This window comes from Euprymna scolopes, chromosome 10 (assembly GCF_053919585.1).
Source record: "Euprymna scolopes isolate OS-2025 chromosome 10, ASM5391958v1, whole genome shotgun sequence".
Taxonomy (NCBI): domain Eukaryota; kingdom Metazoa; phylum Mollusca; class Cephalopoda; order Sepiida; family Sepiolidae; genus Euprymna; species Euprymna scolopes.
The window spans coordinates 81739126-81759138 of NC_136491.1; the positions used below are offsets into that span (position 1 = coordinate 81739126).

The 20013-nt window shown below is 36.0% G+C and overlaps 1 protein-coding gene across 1 annotated transcript in view; it reads left to right on the plus strand.

The window, feature by feature from the left end:
• The first annotated feature begins 5 nt into the window (after nucleotides 1-5).
• LOC145286119 (uncharacterized) overlaps nucleotides 6-20013 on the plus strand; it is a 235108-nt gene continuing 215100 nt past the window's right edge. The window contains exon 1 of the mRNA XM_080134819.1: nucleotides 6-631. Coding sequence (XP_079990945.1) covers nucleotides 625-631 — 7 coding nt within the window. The 5' untranslated portion in view covers nucleotides 6-624. The remainder of the gene's footprint in view (nucleotides 632-20013) is intronic.

Below are 20013 nucleotides of genomic sequence, written 5' to 3' on the forward strand. Positions count from 1 at the left end.
CATTTGGAGCCGGAAACATAACTTCACTGAGGTTGTTATTCGTAACAATTTGGACGTACCATTTACCGTATTTTCACGGTATATAAAGAGCATTTTATTTATTTTTTAATCTAATAATTTAAAGCAAACAACATATATTTTAAAAGTAAGTTTTCTTTTATGTAGAAGGAAACTATAAGTTTAACGACTAACAAAAGGAAAAGTAGTTTTTTTTTTTTTGTTTCCGATAGCAACGGACGAAAGAGCTGTACAGTACAACAACAGCACTCCTTGTAAATTCCCGGCGACAGCAACCTGTTTACATTGGAATAATATATTTTGATTAAAAACGCACACACGCGCGTGCGCACACACAAGCAAAAACGGAAAAAAAAAATATCAACAGGTTAGCCTAGAAATTAAATGAAAAGAAAACAATTCCAACGAAGCCAAATTGAATCGTTTATTCGCGCAACTTTAATTCGAGCAAGAAAAATTAATGTTTTTTGTTTTGTTTTTTTCTTAAACGACGTTAACTGATGTTCAGATATTCCAGGAAATTTATCACCTTACAAGTTGGATTTTTTTTTTTACCTGATATTTCACTCGATCTTGAATGAAATGTAATTATTCGGATGTAAAAATATGACCGGTAAGTTGTTAGCAAACACTTTTTTTCTTTAACGTTTCAAAAACAAAAGACATTTGCCATGTGTCCTTTCCGTCTAAGAAATGGATTAAGGTTTGTTTGTTTAATCTGAATTTTTTTTTTATCTATCCATTATAAACTTGTGTTAACATGTTTGTACTCATGCAGAGAGTGATCCGTGCTGAAATAATAACGTTATTATTTTAAAAGCCATTCTTAACATGGGGAGGGTGTTTTGTGCCTATTCTGTACTTTAACCTTACAATTGAATAAAAAAAAAAACCCATAAAACTTGAGGTGGTGCAAAACGTGGAAATACGATTTAAAAAATAACGTGGATCAGCACTCTCTGCATTAGCACCAAAATGTTTTGTGTTAAAATATAAATAAAATATTTTACAAAATTATAGAATATTTGGCAAAAAAAAAAACAAAAAAAAACAGGTTAATTAAAATTCAGTTCAGCAACTTCAGCATTCGATGATATTTTATTTAAACTTATATTTATTTATTTTTTTTTTTATTAAAGTTAAAAAAAAAAAATTGGTACATATACAGAAAATGGACCGTGTCGAAATAACGTTATTTAGAAAGCTATTCTTAGTACGAGAATGCGTTTTGTAACCAATATGTACTTTCAAAAACCAAAGATGTCGTGAAACTTGAATTTAGCTTAAAAAGAATATTTCTGTCCGTATTCTACAGAAGTACGCCCCTCCCCCAGTATTAATCAGTTGGTATGTTTATAAAATCACTCCAATCACCAAACCAAACCAAACCCAAAAATTCTAAAAAAAAGAAAAAATTCTTTCGGTGTGTGTATGGGAAGGGGAGGGCGTTGCCACCTGGGCCTAGGGTTAGTAGTCGTTAGTTTCCAGTGCCACCGCCAACTCACCGCACAATTGGAGACAGAAGTGATCGTATAAAATTACAACATTAACATATTTAACATTACTTGTCTACTTAAATTAACAAAGATAACACCGTTTACAAAACTTCTTTATTTCGTAATTTTTGAGCGCGGCGTCAGGGGGTAAGGGATCACTTTAAGTTCAACTAGTATAACAAATTGAACACCCTTCTAAAAATTAGATCGTAACGTTTTCAATTGTAGGTACTTGTAAAGAATGAATACCAAGATGTCAGTACTCACCTAGTTAGTCCCGAGCATCACCGGAGAACCAGTCTTTGTGCTTGTTCATCTATGTTATTGCGCTATTTTTAACAATTAGTATTTTAAAGTTAAATTCAAATTTTACGATATTTGTTTATTAAATTGTTAGGTGAAAGTGCAGAATAGTTACAAGACACCCTCCCCATGTTAAGAATGGGTTTCTAAATAGTGTGATTATTTCAGCGCTGTAACATAGATGTGCAAGTACCTCAGTCTTTCCCGGAAGTGACCGCGAAGCCGGCCACGATTTGACCCCCTCCCCCCATCCCCTTGCTTTATTTGTTGAGGGACTAAAATTGTTTTTACCCTAACCAAACCACATGCATTTAGTGTCGTCTGTCCTTTTACAAAAGGTTTTCGAAGACAATTGGCGACAAAATATGTCAAAAAAAATCATTACCTTCCTTATGATTGCAACTCACGGGCTTTTTAAACAAACTTATTTTTCGCTAATTGTCTTTGAAAACTATTTTCATTAAGATTCAATTTTCTAGCTTTATCCTTTTTCATAATTTTTGGATACGTTCATTATTGCGACATTCCAATTAAGTAAATGCCATTGGTTTTTACTTGAAATTTGATTTTTTGAATTTCGCACTAATAATGAAGAAGCACCCATTTTTTTCTTTACTTGCAACGGCCATGTTGGTGTAAGTACCCATAAATATGAACTGTCTGTCAGCACAATTATCATATTTACGTCAGCTTGAAATAAACTGTTTTTTTTTTTGTTTTTTTTTATGATGAATCACCTTTCATCAAGGTCCGGATGCCACTTGAAGATAAAAGTTAAACGGATTCGATCAGGACGATTAACAACACCATGAAAGGATTTGAAACTTTGAAATGAATATGTTTAAATATTTGAAGACAGTTCAATAAGTATTTAATATCATTAGACTTGAAGACCGCCATATTTATAGTGTTTGGAAGGAGCCTTATGGCATTTTCTTCCACCACAGATGAGAATTTTGAGGAAAGAAATTTAAAAAATTGAACAAGTCCTGATAAGGACTTTTTTTAAATCTGAAAATGTAGTGCTTAATGTAAGAGGAAATAAACTTGTAACGGTCCCCTGCCCCAACTTATTGTGATGTTAACTTTCCTGAAAAGAATTTATCAAACCTGTCAGTGTGAGACCATGTACGTCTCTAATATTGAATCATACTGATTTAACTCCTTCCGTAACTCTTTTTATGAAGTTTAATTGACAACCCGAACTTGGGTAAGTGTTTGGATTAATGTAAAAAAAAATATATATATATCACATTTTTATTTCTATTGACAGTGTACAAAACCAACTTCGAAATCTAGTAAACGATGTCCTTTTTCTCCTCACTATTACATCTTTCTCACAGAAGAGAAGTTGCTAGCCTTTTTCTGCTCCATCACTATTCTCATGGTAGGTGCTCCTGCTCCCTCGTAAAATATTTACAAATTTACGGGTTTGTATTACTGTACACACATATTCGAAAAAGTTGTCAAAAAAAAACAAATATATAACAAATAAATGTTATCAAAGGACAAGATAAGTCACTTTTCTATCTAATCTGGATAAGTTTTTAGTGTTTTTATTCAATGTTACATGCTTATTCAGCTTGAAAAACATAGGGTTTACCGATGTATTGGAAAATTTAAAATGGCGTCGGACTCTGCTGAACACTAGGTATCCCCAAAACAATGTGAAAAACGGAGCGCATGTTCCCGTGACGTCAGACTTGTGTTAACTATAAGAACTAAGACAAAGCAGAAGTGACTTAATGATTTTTAAAACCTTTGTTTATCTTCTTCAAACTTCAATTAATAAATAATCTTTGTTATAATTTTGTTAGGTTTTAATATTTACACAGTTTAATGATTAATAATATAAACATTTCTATATTAAATATGAAATACGGTTTTACTGAATGTTCTTTTGGTTACCTACGGGCTTCCATATTTTGTTCGGTAAAAAGAGACGAACAAAATATGAGGTGGAGGGGGGCTACAAAATGCTTAATATTTGTATAATAATATTTTCAAATCTGTTTTAATCTGGCAATAAAATAGCTGACAAGAGCCATGTTTATGTAAAAACTTAATATTTAAAAAAGATTTTTAACACAATTAAAAGTCTATGTTGTAACGGAACATTTTGAAATAATGGAATTTTAATCGTTTTAATCTTATAAAAATTAATGTTTACGAAGTTTCTTTTTCTTGGCAGTTCAACTGATTATAGTATATATTAATTCGAAAAAACGCTATTTAAAAAAAAAACATTAAATTTATATCATTTGTTTTAATTGCAACTTCAAGGTAAATTTTTGTTCAGTGCGTGTATTTAAACTTTTAAAAAATATTTTTTTACTTATTTGAACTCTTATGTTTCATAATAAATAGAAATTTCGATAGATTTAAATATATTTTGGTCGAATTTCGAAAAAAATAAATGGGGGGGGGGCACGCGCTAAAAAATATTTCCCTTAAGTAAGGAAAATTTCACGAAAATCTGATCATTAGTTGATTTTTGCTAGATTAAACACGGGTATGTTTTCACGTTCAGAATGTCTACTACATGGGAACGTTATTTTAAAGCGCCAATTATGTAAACACGATTTTACTCTCGCAATTTCATTATTTTCGTTCGATGAAAAATATTTTTTTAAATTATTACTGGTTTATATTGCCCTTCTTTTAAATGGTACAAAAGTTATACTGATAATATTAATTTATAATAAAGTTACATCGTGTTACATATAGGGTGGGGTAATTCTGTGGTGAATTTTGGCAGTCCCTACTGAACACAGTAAGTTTGGAAAAATGAGTTAAAATAAAAAATATACAAAATACTATTAGAAACTCGCTCAATATATGTTATCGTGACATAGGCTGACATATATTCGGTGGGTTTTTAACAGTATTTTGTATATTTTTTTTATTTTTAACTGATTTTCGCAAACTTACCGTGTTCAGCAGAGAATTCAGCGCCATTTTAAATTTTCAAATACATCGGTAAACACTGTATGTCTTTCAAGCTGAATAAACATGTTAAACATTAAATAAAAACACCAAAAATTATCCAGTTAGGTAGAAAAGTAACTTCGCTTGTCTTTGATAACATTTACTTGTTATATATTTGTTTTTTGACAACTTTTTCGAATGTATGTATATAGTAATATAAACCCAACTCGTCTAGCACTGTCGATTTCGTTTTCTTTTCTCTCTCTCTCTCTCTCTGCGAAAAACGAAATTTCCATGAGCAAAGTTTCTTTTCTGGAACTGTCCATCAGTAGAACACGATACTGCTTCCCAACTGGTACAACTTGGTGGATTAACGACACGGATTGAAAACCTTTCATGAAACCAACAATTGACCTTGTGTCTAAACTGCTGGAAAGAAGGTAGAAATATGGTCATTTTCAAGTCCAATATAAACAAGTTCTTCTTGAGTCACCCTTTTAAATAATCAAATTCTACCAATTTCTACCATTACTGATCATTATTGTGTTACCTCACCACTCACTTGATGCTAATTAACCCTTATCCTTGGGTAGCCTTTGGGCCTTGATAAGTGGCGACTCCCTAATAAAAACCAAGCTACATCTGGTTATGCCAATGATTCGTTTTGCTGACCAATTAATGAGATTTTGAGCTTGATATAAGCAGTTAGTTTGGTGACTAGCTTGCCATTTAATTCTAGTTGATTACCGTTATAAGTTCGTATCCTATTTCTGTGTTTGTTGAACATTTCGCGCTTGTGTATGGGTACGACGTGTTTAATTGGGACATGGAGAGAGTGCATAGCAAGGGCTGACAAATGCAATTTAAGCAACGAATTGAAGATTTATTTTCGTAACAAAACCAGAATTCTGCATTTTTTTTTTTTTTGTCTTTTATATAAATATAAGAAATTTATAAGAATACAAAATAGTCTTTTTTGTTTCTTTTTTTTTTAACAAAATATAGTTTTTGTAAAAAATTTTTTGATAAAACATTAACATGCATTATTGAAATGCGTGTGAATTTTGCCAAAACCTTTTTTCCGTCCAAATTTTTAATTTTCCTAATAGAGTTGAAATTTTTTTTTTGGAATAAATGAAAATTGTCAGAACAAAATTTTAAATCATCATACAAGTTATTTACAGGAGGTACTGGGAAAAAAGGTTTTTTGTTTAAAAGAAGAGAAAAAAATTTATTCAGTTCTTAAATTGCATTTGTCTGCCCCTGCTATGCACTCTCCTCATATCTCAACTGAAAACTAAAAAAGAGGGAGTCCAGTTTCGCTGGAATGAGTGGAAGGCATTTGTAAGAATGCTATAATACTAGTCGGGCTTTTGGTACTTCAGTTTACAACCCAATCTACAACAACTTTGCAACGACATCAGATTACATAAGCACCTGAAAGATGTTAAAACGAAGATTACCAAATGATTAATTAAAAATGTGACATCCCTCTTCTCCATGTGAAGAATAGCTTTCTAAATAAAAGGCCATTCTTAACATGAGATGGGGTGGATTTCACATCGTCATAGTGAAAGTGATTTTTAGTTTAAAGAATTTTTCTTGATTTAATTAATTTCACACTTTCATGGAAACTTTTCTGGCAGCCGATTAGATCGCTTCAGCATCTCCTAACTGCTTAGAAAAGATGCCGATGCAAAGTTGTGGGAGATCTGATCACAAACTGGGTACATACCAGATTTTTAGTCCTGAAGAATCAGCGAATTGTTTCAATGTTGAAGAAATTTAAAATAAAGAGCAAGTCAAAATATTTTGGAATCCTAAGAGTTGCAGTTGGATTTAATACCATCCAACTCTATAATCCTTAATTAGTGCCCTGATCTGTTCATTCATCAAAGTTTAAGTAAGTTAAAGACTGATCAACTTTTGACTTTATGTAAGTCCTGCTTTCTGTCTTCTGGGAGACTGGGTACAATTGTTGATCACCGTTATAAGTTTGTATCCTATCTCAGTGTTTGTTGAACACTTGGCGCTTGTGTATCGGTACAATATGTTTAATTGGAACATGGGGAGAAAGACGGTTTCCTAACATTTATGCTAACTTTATTGGCCATCTTTATGAAACATGTAGTAAAAACAAGGTGTTAGTAATAGCAGAAAAGTTCAGGATTCTAGACAAAGAAAAAGACTTGAATCCATAATATGTAAAAATTAATATTCTGTTTGTAAGGAATGGCATCGAAGTTAAGTGGCTTTTTTTAACCTGGTCAGTACTAAATGGGTGACCATTCGGAATACCAGGTGTTGTATGTGCTCTCTGCTTATCTTAGCACTGTTTCCAGTCGTCCTGGACTTCTCCTTGCCAATGGAAGCAGGCAGTGTCGACTCAGGCGAGGTTTGGGATTGCCCCACCCTTGCTTCATGATTACATGTGCAGACACACTTACAGGGCATACACATTATCTCCTGAGACAGGACAAAGACCATTAATAAAATGAAGAGTATATAATAGTTTAAGGACAGGCTGAGTTTGTAATTTGTAAATGGGTGTTGAAATGGTATTGAGAATCTGTCCATTATCGGCAGGTCAGTCCACGTATGGCGAGTCATAATCTTGAATATTGGAACCATCTTATTGATATCACCAGAGTCTAGGCCATTGTTGAGATGGCTTGTTCCCTTATGGCTGATGTATGCTTTGTGTTGTGATGTGCAGTTTGTAGAATTGAAGACAAGAGTCCTATTGTAACATTTAATAATAACTTTATTGATTATGTCCAGTAGTAGATTTGTATGAACAGAGTTAGTATTGGAAAGAGTTCTATGTAGAGACGTTAATGAATGATTAGACTGACCTGTTGACAGGGAGAGTTCATGAATACGTGTTGAAGTTAGTAGTTGGAGCATGAGTCCATGTATGGCCAGGAACAGATTAGTCTTGTTGAGGAAGGAGAGTTCATGTGCATACCACATTGAAGTCTGTGTGCAGAGGTAGCCATGTTGACTTGTTTGTCTTCTCATCGACCCAGTGCCAAAGACCCAGATGAAGTTGCATCCCAACAGCAGAATGTATAGTCAAGCAAGAGCCAGGAAGAAAGAGAGGGAATTGCAGTGGGTTTAACCTTTTATAAGCTCAGTCAGGTGGTCAACTGAGTGATGGTCTTTGATTGGACAAGCCAGAAAGGAAGTTGACTGCTACAACCAATCAGCAATGATGTTATAAAACAAAACATATTAAAAAAGTCTTAAGCTTCTGCTGCTTACAAGTTATAGGAGGGCCACCCTTTGACACCCTATGTCACCTTTTGACACCCTTACCGTGTCATCCTTTCAAAGGGGTTAGTTTATTGCTAATCACCTGAGGTGTGCTTACAAGGGGAAAACCGGCAAGGTTGCTCCTGCAATTTTTGTAAGTCAGAGTTCTCTTCCTCTAGGGTACTGGTTTTACAAATCCATACTCTTGTGTCATTTTATCTTGCCATAGGAAGGAGACAAGTAGATTCTTGCTAATGTCAATAGCCTTAGACTAAATAAGTTTTGATTTGTATCCCAAGAGAAAAGTTCGGTAGTCAAACTCTGCGACATGGTTTGAATAGTCCTCGGCTTGTATAAAAGATTGTTTCTGGTTAAGTAACTCAGAATCAAAATTATTTGTTCCAGTCAGTGCTCAGCTTAGAAGTCAAGCAGATGTTGTTTCTGCTGCTGTTTTAGTGCTACTACTATACAAGCAGTACCCTGATCTAGTTTTATTTACAAAGGGAGGTGAAAATTTATAGGTTCAAAAAATAAGAGAGGAAAATAATACTCGTTTGGAATGTAAAAAAAAAAAAAAAAAAAAAAATCAGACACTTGAATCCAACAAAAATTAAAAGAACAACAAAATTATGCAGCTAATCTAGAAGTTGACCTGGGTTCAGTTGTGGATTGCATTATAAAATGGCTTGTTTCATTTAATCCTGTTAAAACCCTAGCTTGTGCCTTTCAATTGTAGAGGTTTTTAGAGATTGTAGAGGCTTTTCTACCTGAGATTTTCATACATATCGCTGCTCTTGCGGAGAAATTGACTCTGAAACTTTTTGGCCACTTTCAAATCAAATGTTTTTGGGATTTCATACATTTAAAGATCAATTGCTCTTTCTACTTATCGGAACAACATCACTACTCTTTATCGTTCTAAACACTTTATCACATCTGAGGTCATTCTCTTTCACAGAGGTGCTGTTACTAGTCTCAGTCTTTTCTATAAAAATGATCATGGCATGTCTATTCCCTGCTTCTTTTGTTTCAGCTCGTTTGTCTCCTTTGGTCTAGTGATCTCGATTGATTCATTGTTTTGATAGCTCGTTGTTATGCAGCTTGCTATTCCAGTAACTTCTTTCCGAGAATTGTAGACTTGTGTAACTCTCTTCCTTCTGGCTCTTTTTTCTCCTATCTATAACCTTGATCTTTTCAAAAAACGAGGTTGTTAGGCATTTCCTGTCTTTGCAATAATTATTCATCATTCATGTTAACTGCTCACATCTGGAGTGAATTCCATCAAAACAATATTATTTACAATATCAATGAAAGTGAAGAATAAGAAAATGATTAAAGAAAGAAATATGTGATACTAGCAGACTGCCCGACGTTGCCCAGCGTTAAGATACACACAAATGTTATATTTTAATTTGTGCAGATTCCGTATTTATTATTATAGAGCCAATTTTCAATTAAGTATTGTATTGTATTCAATATGTAGTAATGATTTCAAAAGTTATGAAAAATATGACTTGGGTGGCATCAGTAAGTATCGAAACCAAAACGTTTAGCACTCCAGCCTTAGTCGTTATTTAGTGTTACAGTGCCGTTACCATTTGAGCTATCAACAGACGGATAAACATGTTAAAAATTAAACAAACTTTTTTTTACATGTGCAGGATAACAACTTTATTTGACTTACTCCTGCTAAGGTCTAGATGAGCTTGAACTCTTTAGTCAATCTTCTTTATTAATCAATGATTACAGCATCTGGAAATACATGAGATAGAAGAGTGGTTTCGGAAGAGCAATATCAAGTATGCCCCCCCCCCAGTCTTTAATACATAAAGACGAGTATGAGTGTTGTAAGATTTCCAGGTAATCAGTTCAGCTCAACGCGAATGGTCCATCTGGGCATGAGAACTTAAAAAATGTCTTGGTACATAAAGTAGATTTAGAGATTTAAAGTCTGTTTCAGTCTACACTCAGTTGGGTAGGTGGGCGCGAGAGGCGGGTTGACCGACATAGAGGTAATGCATCCACTGGCTCCTGTATGGTGTCTGGGTCAGGCAGAGACACCAGGTGTTCCTGTAGGCCGTTGGCGTTGTGTGGCATCAGACCCCGAAGGGCCATAGGGATCTTCTGTTTGTGCTCAGCCGCTAGTTTCTCCGTAGTCACGGGGGATGGCTGAACAAAGGCTGGGTCAGGGTTGGGAGATATGACAGTGATATCTGCTGGGTGTTCCTTTTCCTCGGGAGGCTCGGAAGGTGTGTTAGTGAGCAGTGTTGGTTGGTTTGGATGTGGCTGTTCAGTTTCACTGCTGGGGCTGTGGGATGCAGGTGTTGGTCCAGGTAGCTTCAGGGGTGGAAAGCGTTCAATCACCGATATGTATTTCCGCAGGAATTTCTGGTTCTGCAGTGTAATGCGGCCAGAGCCATCGATGCGAACAACGTATTGGTTGAATTGTCAAACCTCCGCGACGATGCCAGTTTTGTCCCATTTCTTGGGGTTAGGTCCCGTTTGGTTCTGGATCCTCACACAGTCACCAATGACTAGCGGTGACAGAAGACAAGTGTGTTCTGTGAGCTGCTCAGAGATGTGCATGTGGCGATTGCGGAGGACTTCCTCTCTCGATGCCAGTTTCACACCAGGTGCTGCGTGGTTGGTACTTTCCGGAGTGTATAGGTGCGAAATCCCAGATTGGCCTTCCAAATACACACATAGCCGGAGACAGCAAGGTATCACGGTGTACATCCTCACAGGCTCATCACGGTCCTGGCAAGTCTGTTGAAGTTGGAGATGAGCAACCATGATGTTCTCTTTGCGAACTGCAAGGCTTTTGATGTTCCCGAGTATGGTCTTTTCGTCCTTGGTTATCAGGGTGCCAAAAGTCTGTGTGAGGTCCTTTGGAAGACTGTCTTCGCAGCATTCGAGGAGTTGGTGTGCGATGTCTGTGCCATGAGCCGAGTCACAGCCTTGTACTCTGTCCAGCACAGCTCGTAGTAGGACCATTCCTTGCTGGTGCCACCTGCTGTGATGATTGGCCGTTTCACCCTCTCCGCTTTAGGGGCACTGGTGGCAGGAGCTGGATGTGCAGTTTGGTCAACCGGATAGGCTGTGCAGGTGTGGAGATCAATTAAGCTGAGCAGGACATTCGGTGGGATGTCGTCTGACCAGGTGGTCTTGCAGTCAGGGGTGCGGCACGGAATGTCAGGCATTGTTGGCTTGAGACTTGTGATGAGGAAGAAGTCAAGCGGCCCAATAGCAAGGTGCTGTAATCATAGATGAGCTTCAACTCTTTAGTCAATTTCTTTATTAACCAATGATTACAGCATCTGGAAATGCATGAAATAGAAGAGTGGTTTCTGAAGAGCAACATCATGTAAGGTCAACTGTTTTTCTTTTCAATTTTGACCTCTTAGCAGCTATTTTTACAGGGTAAAACACAATTGAAGTTGAACCACATGTCCAAATTCTTTGTATATCAAGTTTCAAGTCTGTAAACCAAATATTCAAAGAGGAGTTTGGTAGAGACGTTTCACGCGCACATACAGACAAGGTCACGTTTATATACATCTCGATCACTATGTATAAATCATGTCCATGCGCTAGAACGTTTTCATCCAAAATTTGCTACAGTTATGCAGAATGTAGAAACTGTGCATAAATAGAATTAAGCATAATAGTTTCTTCGCTGATATTTTCGAAAGTCATCCTCTCTTTTTGATTGACTAGCCTTAATTTAAACATTTGTCATTTCCAGTGCGGCGATGGGCGCAACAGCAAAGATGTCACGTTTTTATTATTTTTTTTTTTTCACGTTTTTCCTCCTTCATGATACATATTCGAGCCTGCTTTCCTACTACCACTTTTTTTTTCTCAACTCGCATCTTCAAACACCCGGGCAATGCCAGGCAATGCTGGGCACCCAGGCTAGTTATGTATAAAAAAGAATTTTATAAAATAAACAATAGGGTCTCTGCAGTGCAATGTAATGTGGGCTGTCACTACAGGGAGGCATGTACAGCTTCTTCCTGATGCACCAAGATGGCGCCCCAACTAGAGCAGGCAATCAATTGATTTGATTGAAAAATAGGTGTTTTCACCAATTTGTATGACAATAAAAATATATATTTGTTGATCATCATTCAATCCCGAGCAACATCGGGTCTCTTTGCTAGTAATTTTTAAGTAGAAAAAGTAGGCTTATGATATCAATATCAGAGCAAGAAAAACTCAACTTTATGGGTATATATATATATATATAGTTAATCTTTTTTAACTGCAGCGGTGTTGGGAATATATTTTTCTCTGCACAAGTGGAACCCATTAGGTTGTGTGTATTCCTTTCTCAATGAATACAGCGAACTTGTCTGAGAAAGAAAAAAGATGAAAGGAATAATTAACATGACAATCAAGTTTATTTACAATTTGCTGTTGTATGTTAGCAACGCCGACTGATCATGTAAAGGTAGATTGGGAAATTGAATTCTAAACGAGAAATACCAAGTTTCATGTCATTACAAAAAAATGTGCGAGTTGTTAGAAAAACGAAAAAGAAGTGTGTGAACGAACAGTGGTGATATTACTGACGTGGTCTCAATGGTAACAACACGCGCCGGAGAAAAATAGAAACGACAAAGCGTTTGATTCCTTGACTATTGTCTGAGAGTCGATTGGCTCGCCCCGACCCCACCCACCCAACAATGTCCTAATAGGTAAAACCTGTTAAGATGTTAAAAGATGGTAACATCTAACGCTAGTAAGACTAAGCTGCTCTTCTTTAACAATTACAAGACGCCTCTCCAACCACCGATATCCATGACAAATAACACCTTACTTGAGAATTCTTCCTTCAAACTCGCCGGCTTAACATTCGCGGGCAACATTAACTGGAACAAATACATTGAGGACATTGCAAAGGCCGCTGCAAAGAAGATGGGTTCCCTCTATCGAGCTAGAAGACTACTCACACCTGAAAGTATCCTGTACCTCTACAAGGCCACTATTACTGCATAAGTATTATTGCCACAACTGGGCTGGTGCATCTACCTCTAGCTTCTCCCTCTTGGATAGGGTCCAAAAAAGAGGTTTCAATCTAATATATCCCACTTTGTCGACTAAGCTCCAATCTCTGTCCAATCACTGGAACATTGCATCTCTGTGCTTGTTTTACAAATATTTTAATGGACTGTTCTCTGATGAACTCGTTACACTTGTGCCCCCTCGACATACATATCCCTGACAAACCTGATTAATAACAAAATCTGTTGAGGACCCTAAATGCCAGAAAGTTTTCTACTCTAATATTTTACTTCCCTTGAACAGCTAGACTTTGGAATTCCCTTCCTGCTACCTGTTTCTCTGACTGTACTGATATGCAGAAGCTTAAATGTAATGTAAACTAACATCTTATTAATCTTTCTTAGGCATATCCAAGTGGCAATATGCCTTGTTAAGGGTGAACGTAAGTAAAAAACAAAAATAAATTTTAAAAAAAATAGAATATTAAGAAGCAGAAAGACATGAACAATGTCTGACCATTCAACTATCAGAGCATGTGTGGAGTATTGTTATCATATTTGGGCTGGTGAATCTCTGTCTATTTTGTTTATTTTTAATTTTCTTCCTTTGAAGATTGTAACGCTGGGTATGGGGCAACCAAACCAGCTGCCAACGTTGCCCTGCTTTTTATTGAAACCAACCGAGAGCTCTTTTTAGTATCCTCGTTGTTCCCTTAAGTGCAATTGTCTGGATCAGAAAAGTCTGAGTCACACGACGAGGTTCACTCTACACAGGTCTGAATGCTTCTTTCTTAGAACTGCCCACCTAGTGAACACTGTTCTGCTGGTTTGCTTCTTGACCAACTACAATATCGTTGCCTTCAAGTCCAATGTAAACAAGTTCGGAAAAGTCTGCCAATATTCACTCTACACACGTCTGAACGCTTCTATCCACTCCCCCCCCCCTCAGCAACCTACTTTTATGGTGCCCGGGCGCACCTCAAAATCATGTGTGAGACACGATTTTTTAAGAACTGTTCGAAACTGAGGGCACTAAAAGACCACTGTTGCCATCTTGGATCTTTTTAATTTTCCTTCTCAGCCCGCACAACAGACAGACAAAACCACGTTTTTGCGGTAAACCTTCTCTATTTTTCCCACATGAGAGTTAATTGATTCAATCAAAAACAAAATAATCTTAATACACAAAAGCATGTTAAAGTATTAAAAGTATTCTAAGGAGCAGGGAAGGTTGAATACCGCCTGACCAATCAACTGGCATGAGATTCAACCTGATTCAACAAAAATCTGGGTAATGCTAGAAGCAGGAAGCGACATCTTCCTTCCTGTGAGAATCAAAGCAAATTGTGCTTTGTAGTATGAAATGTGTTAAGAAGCACAGAAGGTTGAACAACATTCACCAGTTTGGCAGTAATAAAAGACGATCTCGTTTCTTAAATTCTGCTGACATGAAACATGAAAGTACTAAAACAAAACAATAGCACCATCTTATGTTAAAACCCGATTATCTTTAAGGAAGATAATTTAGGTGACTGAAAATATTCTTTTACCACACTGGAACGTTTTAAACAAGTAGTAGTTTTTCAACTTGATGAATTTTGTTGTTGGCAGAAAACTTTTTAGAGAGTAGCCCTGTTTTTGTAATGAAGACGAAGCTTAAACAAAGAGTTATGGTCTTGTCTATTTTGGAAAGGTGGTTGTCTGGAGAAGATTAAAATTCTTGAAGGAGCTCTTCTGCTACCAGATCAAGATGTCTGAAGATAACGGCTTCCTGACTTAAATATATTGTGTGCCACGGTCGTTTGCCGGGGAGTGTTACTGGATTTGTCGTGTGGGCATTTCTTGAAACTGTTGTTACATCTTGGGAACGGCAACCAGCTCCCCGGGTGTTAGACACTATCAAAAAAATAGGCACATTCCTTACATAAAAGGGTTGATATGGTGTCGGTTATGTGTCGGTTGGTGTGGGTCTGGTCATCTTTACAGGCAGCATTTCCATCATTGGCATTCTTCATGACATGGACCGCTTCTCTGAAAATTGAATGTTTCAAAAAATAGCAAACTAAGGCATTTTTTATAAAAATAAAATTATTTTATATTAACTGTTAAGGAGCATTTTTAACTCAATCCGATGTGTGTCACCAATGGTCGGCGCAAAACTGCTATGCATCTGTGTTGTTCGGAGTGCCAGCTTTGACTGTACTACAATATGATTCAATTTTTATTAGTTTCTTCATTCAAAGAGAGAAAAGGCTTGAGAGAGAGAGAGAGAGAGAGAGAAAGAAAGAAAGACACAGGCATAGTAGAATTTGACACAAGCTCAAAATGAAATGTTATTTTATTTTCCAAACTGTTGTCAGCCTGAAGGCGTGACCTTTTTCACCTCCCTGCACTCGTTTACACAAAACTCTTTTCAATCAAGCCCACGCTGACTCATGGTGACATTTTGGAATTGCCCGGGCGGATTGTGTGCCTTCCTGCAAGAACAGTACATGTCTAGTAAAAGGACCCCAAATGTGAGGAGCTGGGGTTTCCCCACAAGGGATCTCTCAAACATTGATATTGTTTTTTTTTGTTTTTTTTTTCCTTTCCCTTTGCAAAAGCCAACCATGTTCTGCAAAGCCAAAAACAAAAACAACAATTTTTCTCTACAAAACAACCAAAATAAACAATGGTTTAAATATTTGAAGATATAAACAACTTGAAGCATAACGCCTTTTACCAAGATAGCTGAACCCAAAAAAAGGTTGCTATGCTGAATCGGAAAAATCTGAGTCGTACGACGATGTTCACTCTACACAAATCTGAAGGTCTCTTTCTTAGAACTGCTCACCTAGAACACTGTTCTGCTGGATTGCTTTCTAACAGACTACAATATCTTTACCTTCAAGTCCAATGTAAACAAGTTTGGAAAAGTTTGATCATGTTCACTCTACACGGGTCTGAACGTTTCTGCCGACTCCGCCCCCCCCCTCAGCAACCGGCTTTTATGGTGCCCGGGCGCACCTCAAAATCATGTGTGACGCATGATTTTTCGAGAACTGTTTGCCACCGTAGATATTAAAAATTAAAAGACCACGCTCGTTATTTTGGATCTTTTTGTTTTTCCTTCTCAGCACGCACGACAGACGCAAGCATGTTTTTGCGGTAAGCCTTCTCTATTTTCCTCGTATATTCCAAAAACAAAACAACCAAACTAAACATCATGAATAAATATTTGAAGATATAAACAACTAGAGCATAAAAACTTATTTTCCAAGTTACCAGATTCAGTATTCAATAATCTAAAATAAGTTGATATGATGTAAAAGAAAACAACCAACCAAAACTTGGGTGCCCACTTCCTGTCCTGATGTGACATTACCCCTCGGGGGTGCTGAGCTGACTTCCTCCTTCAACGAAAAAAATTTCTTGGTAATATCAAATTCAGAAGCAGTTGCATGTTAGGTTAGATTTGAAAACATTGGTTTCTACAGGTAAATGTCACCTGGTATTCCCAAATGTTCACCAATATGGCACTGACCAAGTTCAATGTTACTTAACTTTAGTGATCTAATGAGAATCGGTGTGTCAAAGTGATAATATACCATATGAGTAAGCAGTTAAGATACAGTTGACAGGAAACGTGATTTCAGTAGATTACCAAGGTACAATGACTTTAAAGGGCTCTTTAATTATGCTTGACATAGTTTTTTTCAATTCTTTCGTCCCTCAACCCAAAAGTATTTATTGAATTTTTGCTTGCGGTTATATTTATAACTATTCAAGATAAAACTGCTCCAGGAGACCCTTCTTCCCCTAAAAAATTATTTCCATACATTCTAACTTTTTAACTTTTTAAACTATTGTTTGTATGAATGATTTGGGGACGTTTCTTCAAAAATGAGTTGTGTTCCTTGACTTTATGGCACCATAGCCAATGTTTGCTGTAGATTGTATCTTTGTGCAAAATTGCTATACAATAAAGAAAATATATGGATTTCTCTTATCTTTTAACATCTTACCTGAGTTGGTGGTTTGTAAAATACCACATTTTAATCGCTTATGTCTTAGCTTAACAATTTGGCATTAAACTTATCTTAAAAAATGAGAAACGGAAGAGCGGTTATTCGAGTTTCAAAACAGTCCGTATTCATTTTTGTTTTGAATCAAAATAATAAATTTCATTAGCTATATTTTTTTTTCATTTTAGAATGAGGCAAAGTTTGGCATTCATTCAGTCATTCATTACAAAACAGTTGTCCTATTTCGATTGGTGATCTCCCATTTGAAGGTTCTTGATAAATTGCAGAAGCATATCTGTAATTTGATTGGCCCACACTTTCTTTATCAATGCAACCTCTCTCTCACAAACCTGATCTTGCTAGTCTCTGTTTTTTTTTCTACAAATATTATGGTGTTCATCAGAATTTTCTGATCTATTCCCTGCTTTCTTTGTTCCAGCTCGTTTGACTCAACCTCCATTAATTCACTGTTTTAATACGTCAATGCAACCTCAATGTAACAGCTTCATATTTCATTAGCTTCTTTCTAAGGACTGCAAGTTTCTGCTTACTGTTTTCCTCCTACCTACAACCTTAATCTTTACAAAACTAAGGTCAATAGGCATATTCTGTCATTGCAATAATCAGCTTTCGTTCTTTTTAACTCCTTACAGCTTCATGCCTTGTCTCAAGCGATTTCCATTAAAAATAATTATGGAATCTTTTTATAATTTATTTTGATTTTAGCTTATTTGCACAATTTGTTCCATTTTACTATCATAATGTCGCCACAAGATGTCTGGCGAGCATTTCGTAAACTATGAACCAACTAGTGGTTAATGAAGGTTATTCACGCAATGTACAAAAATTCTTTAAATATTTAGAGTCAGCTTAAACGCTAAAATAGGAGTACATCAAGGTTCTGTATAAAGTCTGATGCTTAAAATCCTTGTCCAGAGATTTCTATGCATGTTCTGCAACACAGATGTTAATAATTTAACATTTATCCGCTTAACAACAGAATCTGTTAAGTCAAAAAGAAAATCTAATAGTAAATGTTAGCAAAATCAAACTGATTAGTGGTTGTAATGTCAGTAATCCCTAATGAAGAGTTTCCTGTTTAGCTTGATTCTCTTTTAAGAATCTGGTGTAACTTAATTTTTTTTTTTTTTTTTTTTTTTTTTTTTTAGTACTTGCAAGCATTGAGAAGTGCCGTGTAATTACAAGTTGGTTGAGAGATGATAACCAGCTTGTGGGTGGCTATATTAAGTATTAAGGTCGTTCAGAAATTTTGTTACCTTGGTGATAGCATTAGAGTTGGTGCTAGTGTGATAGCAAGAATTAAGAGTAGATGACAAAAGGTCAGAGCATTTCTGCCATTACTAACCATCAGTTACAACTGTCGACCGAGGGAAGAGCCTATTGGTCAGGTGTATGCAATGTCAGATGTTATATAGCTGGGGTGTATATATATATATATATATATATATATATATATATATATATAGATATATAATGTGTGTGTGTGTGTCTTAACAGGTCTAAGGTCTATTGATCGTCTTTATAATGTTAGTGTATATATATATACATATATATATATATATATATATATATATATATATATATAGTAGAGCCCTCGGATATGACAGTAATCCATTCTGGTGTTGGGATCGTGGGGTGAAATTGCCGTATGGTGAGGTCTAAGCAAAATTTTATGCAGTACATATTAAAAATTAGTGACAAAATACAGTACAGTATGTAATACACATGTATATAATCAAATAACATTATTAATAATACCGTAAGGCATGGCAAATACTGTAACTAGGGGCCAGGAAAACATTGTATTTCACATCGTAATCTGAAAAAAACGTATCCCGGGGCCACTATATATATATATATGTTGTATAGTGGCTAATAAGGGGGATGTCGTATGATCATCTAGTTGTTCTGTCTATTTGTTTGTATGCCATTGTGTGTGTGTGGTACATGTATTTTTGGACATACCTTCTGCGTCTTGGATGTTGGTCTTTTTGGATTCATCTCGTGTCTTGGAGGGGAGATGGATACTGTTTTGGACGAAGATTCATTTTACTCCAAGATAAGGAATATGTTTTATAGCTTTCATTCGTTTTCCAGATGTCTCACAGAAGGATGGAAAGTGAATCTCTGGCTTGCGTGGTTTCATTTCTTGGTCTCATTTCCACACACGTAACCCCCCCCCCCAGTGAAGGGGAGGAGATGACTGTTAAGCCGTCCGTCGTCTTCTATGTCAAAACCCAATCTCGATTCAGCTAACCTGATCACGTGACTCGCATGCAATCTGATCAGCTGACCCTCACTTCCGGTCAACGTGTCTACAATATAATTACAATATCCTTTCTCTTACATATATATACACAAGAGTCTTTAGTGTTCGTGATCGTCTAGTTTAATATGTGTTTGTATGTGCCGATATATTATTTCTGTGACCGTCTAGTGATTATAATGTTCCTCGAGTTGATGCACGCATAGGCGTTTCACATATAACTACTGCAACAACAAACGTATATGGGACACTTCTTTTCAAACAGCGAATCAATATCTCTGTCTGAACCAAGCAGACAAAGCGAATACCGTATTCCTAGGATGAATAATTCTCTCACTTTGATCAGTCTGTTCCTTACCGTCATGCAATAAATACCTTCCTTTGAAGCAACACCAAATAATAAGTTATAATTTTATACATAACTTCATTCTTGACTTTTACAATTTCTTTGGTTTTATATCATGCTATGGCTGCGTTCCCCCAAGTTTCCAAACACGTTTTTTGTTCATTGTTGTTTTTGTTTTTTTAATAACAGGGATCGTTATTTGGAGTTATCAGCCAAGATTACTTTGGTCCTCCTTCCACTTTTCGAAACATTTATAAACAAAATTTTACCAAATCTTGTTATTAAATAATAGAATGGTATCATTTTAAACTAAATGCTTTTTTTATTATTATTCTAAGCTCTTTAATATATTCAGCTTTGTTTTTGTTTT